We start from the raw sequence: 11,715 nt of genomic DNA on the forward strand, positions 1-11,715 counted from the left end.
TCTAGCATATTTACACCTGCAGAATATTTTTTAGAGAGCCGAATACATCACACGAGTGTCCGTTAACGAATGAAGATGTAATTCCCGAAAGAATGGATAGCGCATGTGCGACTTTTATGCAGATGGTTCGCTCATAAATATTTAATTTTACGGAAAAAAAACAGCCGTTAAATTACTTTCCGTATAAATAAATTTCTCAAGAGCATTTGCTTTACTAAAAAATTTATTAAATTACATTTGTTCGACCCCATGGTGGTGTTTTGTACCATATTACTGAATTAAGGAATTTACGCTGAAAATATATATTAGAGAAAAGAGAATTTATGGAATACCTAATCGATGGGGTAAAGTAGAGTTTTATGGATACTTACATTGTCACTCATATTTTGGACATCGGAAAGAAATGATCCATCTTGAGGCACAGTTCTTTAGTTTCAATAAGATTCTTCTACTCGCTGTTGGCTTATGGCCTTATCAGCAGTCAAAATTAACTCGACTTCAATTCATATTTCTTTCCATTATATTAATAACGGCTACAATATTTCAGGTGGGCAATATATGTATTTTATACTATATTTTTAATTATTATACAGCAATTTTTTACAGAAATATATGTGTATATATATACATATATACTATACACTCAGACAATACGCATGTCTTAAAGACATCTGAAAGATGTTTAAAAAACAGCATTTTTCGGATATCATGAAGACATGCTTGTTGTCTGGATATGTATGTATATGTAAAATATAAATGTATGTAAAAAAAATAAGATTAAAATAAAAAAAAAACTGGTAAGAACAAGATTGCGTCGAACCAAAAGCTACATCTTTGTTCTAATTACTGTACAAGTTTCAAATCGCTAGCTTTCTCACGTGTAGTTCTACAATTATTTATAGAAATTCATGTTTGATGATGCATTATGAAAATGAAAAGATGCATGAAAAGTAATGCACATCTCTTGCCTCGATGCAATCTTGTTTTTGCAAAATTATCAATCCTTAAAAAAAAATTTATTCTCATTACTTTTCTGATACATCTCGTACATCATTTCATTTATCATACAATTTGATTATTATTAATTAATATAATAAAATTTGTTTGTAAATATTTAAAACTTTCAAGGCTAACTTATAATAGAAATACTTACAGTTTACCACATTTGTGACTTTAAAGTTTTATTCTCCGACTCTCATTGTCGAGATTCTATCTACTGCAACTTTCTACATCATTTTCATAATAAAATACAGTTCGTTTTGTGCCAATATTAACAATGTAAGTTGATAATATGAAATGTAATGAAGTATGAATAGACTCTTACATTAAAACATATTACTTGATATACATATATAAAAATTGCATAGAAAAATTATTGGAATAATAGGTGAAAAATTTAATGATGCAACTTGAGCATATATATAACAAGTTAAAAGATAAAAACGAAATTGCTATCATAGAAAAATATGGCTACAACGCAAAACGTTATACGGTCGCACTTACGAGTAAGTATAATAATTTCAGCTTTTACAATTTGATTGCATTTTTCTTTAAACTTTTAAGTTTTCTTCTCCGATCCTCATTGCACAGATTTTTTAACTACTGCAATTATCTACACCACTTTTATGATAAAATACAGTTCGTTTTGTGTCAATACTAATAATGTAAGTTGATAATATACGAAGTAACAAAAACGAATAAAATCTTACATCAAAATATATTTCTTGGTATATACCAAACTAGCATAGAAAAATATTGGAATAATAAGTGAAAAATTTACTGTCGCAACTTGAGCATATATGTAACGAGTTAAACGATAAAAACACGAAATTGCTATCATAGAAAAATATGAGAGTATACGTAAAGTACAAAACGTACGTAAGCATACGTGTACGTAAAGTTTGAAAATCTTAATAAAAAATCGAATCTAATTATCAATTATATAAAAAGAATATAATAGATAATATTAAAAATGTTCTTAAATTTCTTAATGTCCGTGCGAAATATGTAAATGCCATTCTGAAATTATATAAAAAAATGATAAATTATAATATAATAAATTATAAAAAAAGTGATGTAAAAAACCTTCTTTTAATGCTTTTCAGCATTTGCCGTTTGCGGTATGTTTCTCATCACAATTAGCCAATTTGGGCCAAAAATTTTCGATTTTGCCTTATCAACAAATAACTCTCGATCATATCGTAGTATGCCAATCATGACGGAATATTTTGTCAATCAAGAACGATATTATTTTTTAATTCTGCTGCATATGTATATAGCATTTTCCATAGGGGCAATGGCAATGCTAGCAGTAGGAACAATGCTTATTACATTTCTCCAACATATCTGTGGAATGTTTACAATTTCTTGGTACATATTGAATACAAGGAAAGCAACAAAGATTCCAACAATTCAATAAATATATTATTTGCAGTTATCGTATTGAACGCGCAGTAAAATTTAGTATGCTTAAAAATAACCTAAATAAGAAGAGTTTAATATCTAAGGGCATAATTTGTGCTGTAGAAATTCATCGGCAAGCTATGAAGTTAGTATTTATCTAGTTTATTATGTATATATATAATATGTGTAATAATATGTTCTCATTTTTAAAGATTATCCAAAAATTTTATGTCAAAGTTTGATCCATGGTTCTTTTGTTTAATATTATTTGGAGTGGCTTCCTTAAGTCTTAATTTGTTTCGAGTAAGTTTCTGATTTTCTAAAAAATATTTCAAATTATATCTAGCTTTAGAACAGCTCCCTCACAATTTTATATAATTCTTAAAAAAAATTTTTATGAATATTTCTGTATGGTTAGTATTTTTGATGAGTTTATATTATTATATTTTTTAAATAATATTATAGAATTATATAAGATATAAGATATGCAGATATGTGATTACCTTTATAAAATTCTTTCTTTAGATTACTTACATTATGTCATTTGAAAACGATGTCACGGCATTTTCTTTACCCTTGATGTTTATATTAGCCAGTATTTTGTACATGTTTTTGGCTAATAGCATTGGACAAGATATTATAGATCACAATGATCACATATTTTTTACTGCGTAAGAGATTAATACAATATTACGAAAATGCGTTAATAGATTCTTATAGCAACAGTAAAGGCTAATGTTTCATGTTTAAAATAAACAGTGCTTGCTAAACGTTATTTATAAAGATTCTTGTTTTTTTTTTAATTATTAATTCTTTATCTGCATGATTACTAGATACAATGTTCCGTGGTTTTTAGCTCCTTTGCATATACAAAAAATGATACTGTTCCTGTTACAACAAGCAGCCGAAGATTTTTCTTTGACTGTCGGTGGACTATTTTCCGCATCTTTAGAATGTTTCGCTACGGTAAAAAAATATATTATGTATTAAATTTTGTATTTAAAGACATGTATAAACACAATAACATATGATATTTTTCTCTTTGTAGTTGATAAAAGCTTCAGTATCTTACTTTACTGTCATATATTCTATGCAGTGATGAGGAAAAGGTCGATCAAATAAAACCGCAGTTTGAATTAAAAAATATAAATATGTATAGACAAGTTGTAGACCGATTATCAACAGATTGGAAGTTGAGATATTTTATTTGTAAGATAAAACTAATTTTTGGAACATGTATTGTTTTATTCCAAAAAAATCGTAGTAACGGAATTATTCAATAAAAAAAAAAATGCTTTAAATATCTACAACACATCAAAACTAATTATATTTACAAGTATTTTTATATAGAAATAAAATATAGATTTAATTAATATAACATTGTGATATTTGTAATACACATTATCTTCAAATAATTAATTTATTTTTAATGTTGACATTATCGAATACAGCTATTTTGATTAGTGACGTATGTGTAAAGAATTATGAAAATATACTGTGCAAAAAAATTTCGATTAGAAAATGTCTTACCTAATCTGTTTTAACTAATAACAATTTGATAATTATTACACACAGGGGACTTTACTTGTATACGGATATGTTATACGGGTTATTGTGTTCTACTGTCTATTATGCTGGTATTAGCGCGTGCGATTGGTGAGTCAGTTTTTCGTTATATTAATTTTCTGTATATAAAAAAATTTTTAAAATTATTTTTACATAATTTTTATTATTTCCAAACAATATAAATCTTTTTCTTCTTTTCTTATATCCTGGTGAATTGAAAAGCACCAAAATTAATGGCCGAAACATATTTTTTATATTTTTCATATACTAACGTATTGTATAAATAGTTAGTAGATATGATAGTTCTTGCATTCTAAAAACCGCATTTCCAATTGTTATTATTTTTTTTATCATTATTTATCTTTGAAAAAATATAAAACATTATTTTAGTTTTAATAGAATTCTGCTGCTGAGTGTAGGATTATGGTCTTATCAACAATCAAAATTCATTCTACTTCGGTTTATTTTTCTTCTTAGTATTTTTGCATCCGCTATCTTGGCCGAAGTAAGATATTATTATTATTATATTTAATTATTCTTTTTATTATAAGTGATATGTAATTACATAATTAGATATACATATACATATATTCATAAAATAATTTACATTTTAATTAAAATATTGTATCAAATATTAAATATTAAATATTATTAAACGTTCATTGTTTACAAATTTTCTTTCTGTTAGTATGTGTGAATGAAAAAATATCTATAATAATGTAAATCAACAAAAAAAGAAAATAAAAATAAAATAATTTTGATTGAGTTAATTTTACGTTGGTTTAATTAACTTTACTATTTTTTATTGCTTATTTGTGGTATACATCTTAACAAACTAGACAACATATCTAAATAACTAATTTATTGTTAATGATAACTTTAAATTTTTTATCTTTTTGATAATATGTTTGATATAGATATTGAAAAGTTTTGAGAGTGTACCATACATAATATATTTCTGAACAAGAATAAAATTATTCACTTTTTAAATAGCGATGACTTCTAGCATATTTACACCTGCAGAGTATTTTTTAGAGAGCCGAATACATCACACGAGTGTCCGTTAACGAATGAAGATGTAATTCCCGAAAGAATGGATAGCGCATGTGCGACTTTTGTGCAGATGGTTCGCTCATAAATATTTAATTTTACGGAAAAAAGACAGCTGTTAAATTACTTTCCGTATAAATAAATTTCTCAAGAGCATTTGCTTTACTGAAAAATTTATTAAATTACATTTGTTTCGCCTTCACGATGGTGTTTTGTATCGTGTTACTGAATTAAGGAATTTACACTGAAAAATATATACTAGAAAAAAGAGAATTTATGGAATACCTAATCGATCGATAGGGTAAAGGAGCAAGTAGACTCTTATAGATACTTTCATTGTCACTCATATTTTGGATATCGAATAGAAATGATCGATCTTAAGACACAGTATTTTAGTTACAATAAGATTCTTCTACTCGCTGTTGGCTTATGGCCTTATCAGCAGTCAAAATTAACTCGACTTCAATTCATATTTCTTTCCATTATATTAATAACGGCTACAATATTTCAGGTGGGCAATATATGTATTTTATACTATATTTTTAATTATTATACAGCAATTTTTTACTGAAATATATGTGTATATATATACATATATACTATACACTCAGACAATACGCATGTCTTAAAAACATCTGCAAGATGTTTAAAAAACAGCATTTTTCGGATATCATGAAGACATGCTTGTTGTCTGGGTATGTATGTATATGTAAAATATAAATGTATGTAAAAAAGTAGTAAGATTAAATTAAAAAAAAAAAAAAAAAAACTGGTAAGAACAAGATTGCGTCGAACCAAAAGCTACATCTTTGTTCTAATTACTGTACAAGTTTCAAATTGCTAGCTTTCTCACGTGTAGTTCTACAATTATTTATAGAAATTCATGTTTGATGATGCATTATGAAAATGAAAAGATGCATGAAAAGTAATGCACATCTCTTGCCTCGATGCAATCTTGTTTTTGCAAAATTATCAATCCTTAAAAAAAATTTATTCTCATTACTTTTCTGATACATCTCGTATATCATTCCATTAATCATACAATTTGATTATTATTAATTAATATAGTATAATTTGTTTGTAAATATTTAAAACTATCAAACGCAAATTTATGATGGAAATATTTACAGTTTACCACATTTGTGACTTTAAAGTTTTATTCTTCGACTCTCATTGTCGAGATTCTATCTACTGCAATTTCCTACATCACTTTCATGATAAAATACAGTTCGTTTTGTGTTAATATTGACAATGTAAGTTGATAATATATAAAATAACGAAGTACGAATAGAATCTTACATCAAAACATATTTTTAATATATATAAAAATAGCATAGAAAAATATTGGAATAATAGGTAAAAAATTTAATGATGCAACTTGAGCATATATATAACAAGTTAAAAGATAAAAACGAAATTGCTATCATAGAAAAATATGGCTACAACGCAAAACGTCATACGATTGCACTTACGAGTAAGTTAATAATTTCAGATTTTGCAAATTGATTGTATTTTTTTTAAACTTTAAAGTTTTCTTCTCCGATCCTCATCACCTAGATTCTATTTACTGCAATTTTCTACACCACTATTATGATAACATACAATTTGCTTTTCGTTAATATTGGCAATGTAAGTTGATGATATGCAAAGTAACAAAGTATGAATAAAATCTTACATTGAAACACATTTCTTGATATATACAAAAATAGCATAGAAAAATATTGAAATAATAAATGAAAAACTTACTGATGCAACTTGTAAATTATATGTGCATATACACGGAGAAAATTTTATATCAAAAATTACTATGCACGACATTAACCGCGGATCATGAAGCCGCGGACCGAAAATTTTTACTATGTTCCACATGTGAAGAACATAGTAAAAGTTTTTATAATTCCTTCATAGTCCGCGGCTACTACCGTACATAGTAATTTCTGGTATAAAATTTTCTCCGTGTATGTAAAAAGTTAAAAGATAAAAGCACAAAATTGCTATCATAGAAAAATAAGGTGTACGTAAAGTACGTAACATACGTACACGTAGTTTGAAAATCTTGGTAAAAAACGAATCTAATTATCAACTGTATAAGTCAAAATAGATTATATTAAAAACACTACTAAATTTCTTAATGTTCGTGTGAGATATGTAAATACCATTCTAAAATATTATGTAAAAAAATTATAAAAATTATAAAAACAAATTATAAAAAAGAAATGTACAATATCTTTTTTTAACGCTGTTCAGCATTTGCCATTTGCGGCATGCTTATCGTAATCATTGTCCAATTTTGGTCAACAATTTTCATTGTTGCTTTATCAACAAATGAGTCTCGATTACATCGTATGCCAATCATGACGGAATATTTTGTCAATCAAGAACGATATTATGTTTTAATTCTGCTACATATGTATGTAGCATTTTTCATAGGGGCGATGGCAATGCTAGCAACAGGAACAATGCTTCTTACGTTTTTTCAACATATCTGTGGAATGTTTACACTTTCTTGGTATATATTGAATACAAAGACAGCAACAAAAATTCTAATAATTCAATAAATATATTGTATATTTATAGTTATCGTATTGAACGCGCAGTAAAATTTCATGTGTTCAAAAATAACCTAAATATGGAGAGTTTAATATCTAAAGGCATAATTTGTGCCGTGGATATTCATCAGCAAGCTATGAAGTTAGTATTTATCTAGTCCATTATGCATATAATATGTACAGTATTATATTTTCGTTTTTATAGATTTACCAACAATTTAATGCTTGGATTTGATCGATGGTATTTTTGTTTAGTAATATTTGGAGTGGCTGCCTTAAGTTTTAATTTGCTTCGAGTAAGTTTCCGATTTCAATTTTTAGGTCTATTTTTAAAGAAGATTTTTGGTTAATCAAATTACATTGTGTGTGTGTGTGTGTGTGTGTGTGTGTGTGTGTGTGTGTGTGTGTGCGTGCGTGCGTGCGTGCGTGCGTGTGTGTAAGTCACTTCAAATTTTCGTGAGTTGACAAAATTACTTAAGAAGTATAATAAGAATTACCATTCAGGCGCCGATGTGTGTATTATAAACTTCTAAAATTGCTTGTATAAAAAAGCATTTTATATATAACGCTGGCGTTAATTTACTTATGCTCGCCATATCTACCAAAAAAATGTTTCAAATTATACATAGTTTTAGAAGGGAGCTCATATAGAGTAGTTGTATATAATTCTAAAAAAAAATTTTTATGAATATATCTGTAAAATTAGTATTTTTGTTGAGTTTATATTATTATATTTTTTAATTAATGTTATAAGATATGCAGATTTGTAATTATCTATATAAGATTCTTTCTTTAGGTTACTTACATTATATCATTGGAAAACGATGTCACAGCAGTTTTATTACCTCTTTTTTTTGCATCAGTCAGTATCATGTACATGTTTATAGCTAATAGTACTGGACAAGATATTATAGATCACAATCATTGCATATTTTTTACAACGTAAGAGATTAATACAATATTATAAAAATGCGTTAACAGATTCTCAGAGTAACAGTAAAGACTAATGTTTCATGTTTAAAATAGACTTGTCAAATGTTATTTATAAAGTTTCTCGTTTTTGTTTTAATTACTGATTCCTTATTTATACAATTATTAGATACAATGTTCCGTGGTACTCAGCTCCTTTGCATATACAGAGAATGATACTATTTCTGTTACAACAAGCAACCAAAGAATTTTATTTGACTGTTGGTGGACTATTTAACGCATCTTTAGAATGTTTCGCTACGGTAAGAAAATATATTAAGTATTAAAATGTATTTAACAATATATATAAACACAATGACAATTTATATTTTTCTCTTTGTAGTTGGTAAAAGCATCGGTATCTTACTTTACTGTCATATATTCTATGCGGTAATGAGAAAAAAGTCGATCAAATAAAAACGTAGTTTGAATGAAAAAATATAAATATATCTTGTAGACATATATTTTATTTGTAGAGAAAAAAGTTTAATTTTTGCAACATGTATTGTTTCATTCTAAAAAATCATGGCAACAGAATTATTCAATTAAAGAAATAAATGCTTCAAACATCCTTAACGCATCAAAACTAATTATATTTACAAGTATTTTTATATAGAAATAAAATATAGATTTAATTAATATAACATTGTAATGTTTGTAATACACATTATTTTCAAATAATAAATTTATTTTCAATGTTGATATTATCGAATACAGCTATTTTGATTAGTATGTGTAAAGAATTATGAAAATATACTATGCAAAAGAATTTTGATTAGAAAATGTCTTACCTAATCTGTTTTAACAAATAATAATTTGATAATTATTACATACAAGGGAGTCTTTACTTGTATACAGATATGTTATACGGGTTACTGTGTTCTACTGCTTATTATGCTGGATGGTACTAGCGGGTGCGATTGGTGAGTCAGTTTTTCGTTATATTAATTTTCTGTATTTTTAAAACATTTTTTGATTATTTTAAAATAAGTTTTAATATTTCCATGCAATGTAAATCTTTTTCTTCTTTTCTTATATCCTTATAAATTGATAAGCACTAAAATTGATGGCTAAAACATATTTTTTATATTTTTCATATATTAACGTATATAAATAGTTAGTAAATATGATAGTTCTTGCATTCTAAAAACTGCACTTTTAATTTTTGCTGTTTTTTTTATTGCTTTACACAACCATAATATTGTTGTTTTATGTGTACACAATCATAATATTTGTGAATAAAAGAAAGACTAAAACGTAGATGTCTTTTTATTATCAATTAATATAGTATAGAAATGTTTCGATAAAATTTTGGATTGTAAGAATTGTAATCGATAAGATGATCATTTATAATATATTGCAGGGACTTGGCGCAACGTGATTCGACCGATCCTACTAGATTGAGAAAGGTTTGATATTAGGACCGAACGTTTCTACATATATTGTATTAATTGATAATAAAAAATTTTTTTTCAACCTGACATTTGTGCTTTGGTTCTTATAACCTTTATTTTGTTAATTGTTTTATCGTCACAGAATCATACATCACTTATAATATTTATACTTTAGATTTTTCAGATTATATCGTCTGAAAAAGAAAGAATGGACTTTTTAATCACATGGAATTTGTAGCTGTCTGCGTAATATACATGTTCACAGCCAGTTATTGTTTGGGCAAGATCTTATAGATCGTAATAATCATGTATTTGCTACAGCGTAAGAGATTTTTTGTGAACTGCAATTATATAATGCATTGTTTCATAAATTTTTATGTTCGAAAAGAAGGCGAAGGTCTTAAATGTAAAATATAATTGATGAAAATTATTTGTAAATCTACTAGTGTTTGTCAAACCACAGATGTATTATCCGTACAATATTGTAGGTATAATGTTCGATGGCATGTAACTCCGTTATATGTACAGAAAATGATACTCTTTTTATTGCAAAGAAGCACCAAAGATTTTACTTTCGGAGTTGGTGCGCTATTTATCGGGTCGTTAGAATACTCTTCGCCACGGTAAAAAATATTTTTTAATAGTGTATATATACAAGATGATTGTATAAATTGTTTCTAAAAAATATTTATAATTACAGCTGATGGAGGCCTCGATATCTTACTTTACTGTCATATGTTCTACATGCTAATGAAATAAAAATGAATTATATGATAACATAGTGAGATAGAAAACGCATTTCATGTGCAAAAGTAAAAATGTTTATTCTTTAGCATATATTACTGTTATTGTATATGTATTTTACTGTTATTATTATTTTACTGTTATTATTGAATTAAATAAATTAATATGTTAAATTTTTGCCATGGTTTAAAAAACCTGAACATTTTCAAATTATTACTTAAATATAAATAATTTTTTAATTTAATTAACTTTGTTTTAAATAAACACAAGACGTAACTTTACTGTTACGTTTTTCATTGCTTATTCGTGATATACAGGATGTTTCAGAATGATCACGACAACACTTGTGAGCGAATAGAGCTCAATAAGCTGAACAGAAAAGTCCTTTAGCGTTTTGCAATTTTCGCAATAAATTATTACATTATGGAGAAGTTAATTTAAAAAGATTGGCGAATAAACGTTTGAGTGTCGCACGGAAACGAAAAGTTTGGTTGGTCGGTGAAAACAAATAACACGCCAGCAACGAACAGGCAGAAGTTTTACTTTTCGTTGCTGTACGACACTTACCGCTGACCTGTCTAAGCACACGTTTAAAGCATACATCTCACAATCTAGCCAAATGCGAAATGCACGATTCACCAATCCTGTTTAATTGCAAAACAAATTGCAAAACAATAAAGAACTTTTCTGTTCTGTTTATTTTTCTCTACCAGTTCACGAGCATTGTCGTGGTTATTCAGAAATACTCTGTATATTTTAATACATTAGATATTAAAATAATAATAATTAAAATAGTTAATTTATCATTAATTTTAATGTCATTAAATTTTTTTATTTTATGTATGTGTTTAAAAACTATAAAAAAATATTACGCAAAATTTTATTTCTGTTCGAAAATAATATTTCACTTACCTTTTAAGTAGCGATGACTTGTCATCTGGCAAATTTAGACCTGCAGACTATTCCTTCAGAAAGTCTCGGGAGAGAGAATATGTCACTCGAATACGCACGCCACAAATAAGGTTGAAATTCTGAAAAAA

The 11,715-nt window shown here is 26.8% G+C and overlaps 3 protein-coding genes across 4 annotated transcripts in view; 2 read left to right on the top strand and 1 right to left on the bottom strand.

The window, feature by feature from the left end:
* Nucleotides 1-11,715, bottom strand: part of MAGE — an 84,027-nt gene that overhangs the window by 30,754 nt on the left and 41,558 nt on the right. The window contains exons 1-2 of one of the 2 annotated variants that reach the window (XM_067360036.1): nt 8,374-8,489; nt 8,066-8,166 (exon numbers count right to left, since the gene is read on the bottom strand). The gene's annotated coding sequence lies outside the window, so the exon portion shown is untranslated. Of the gene's footprint in view, nt 1-8,065; nt 8,167-8,373; nt 8,490-11,587; nt 11,707-11,715 lie in introns of those variants that run through there. The other variant, XM_012373212.2, reaches the window with a different exon arrangement.
* On the top strand, nt 93-3,578 carry LOC137001313 (putative odorant receptor 85d). The gene is made up of 9 exons (XM_067360020.1): nt 93-547; nt 1,156-1,278; nt 1,388-1,505; nt 2,106-2,370; nt 2,435-2,548; nt 2,616-2,706; nt 2,929-3,074; nt 3,237-3,369; nt 3,452-3,578. Exons 1-9 carry the CDS (start codon nt 404-406, stop codon nt 3,500-3,502), a joined length of 1,185 nt encoding a protein of 394 aa, XP_067216121.1. The 5' UTR covers nt 93-403; the 3' UTR covers nt 3,503-3,578.
* Nucleotides 5,382-10,803, top strand: LOC137001314 (odorant receptor 47a-like). Its single transcript, XM_067360021.1, has 11 exons — nt 5,382-5,530; nt 6,150-6,272; nt 6,376-6,493; nt 7,438-7,528; nt 7,597-7,710; nt 7,774-7,864; nt 8,365-8,510; nt 8,668-8,800; nt 8,881-10,337; nt 10,420-10,554; nt 10,632-10,803. Exons 1-9 carry the CDS (start codon nt 5,387-5,389, stop codon nt 8,929-8,931), a joined length of 1,011 nt encoding a protein of 336 aa, XP_067216122.1. The 5' UTR covers nt 5,382-5,386; the 3' UTR covers nt 8,932-10,337; nt 10,420-10,554; nt 10,632-10,803.

Source organism: Linepithema humile, chromosome 7, assembly GCF_040581485.1.
Source record: "Linepithema humile isolate Giens D197 chromosome 7, Lhum_UNIL_v1.0, whole genome shotgun sequence".
Lineage (NCBI taxonomy): Eukaryota > Metazoa > Arthropoda > Insecta > Hymenoptera > Formicidae > Linepithema > Linepithema humile.

Coding starts and splice junctions, on each gene's coding strand:
- LOC137001313 (XM_067360020.1), top strand. CDS start 404: ATGATCCATCTTGAGGCACAGTTCTTTAGTTTCAATAAGATTCTTCTA. Junction 1,279..1,387: donor TTTGTGCCAATATTAACAAT/GTAAGTTGATAA, acceptor TTGGAATAATAG/GTGAAAAATTTAATGATGCA. Junction 2,371..2,434: donor GGAATGTTTACAATTTCTTG/GTACATATTGAA, acceptor TATTATTTGCAG/TTATCGTATTGAACGCGCAG.
- LOC137001314 (XM_067360021.1), top strand. CDS start 5,387: ATGATCGATCTTAAGACACAGTATTTTAGTTACAATAAGATTCTTCTA. Junction 6,273..6,375: donor TTTGTGTTAATATTGACAAT/GTAAGTTGATAA, acceptor TTGGAATAATAG/GTAAAAAATTTAATGATGCA. Junction 6,494..7,437: donor TCATACGATTGCACTTACGA/GTAAGTTAATAA, acceptor ATATGTATGTAG/CATTTTTCATAGGGGCGATG.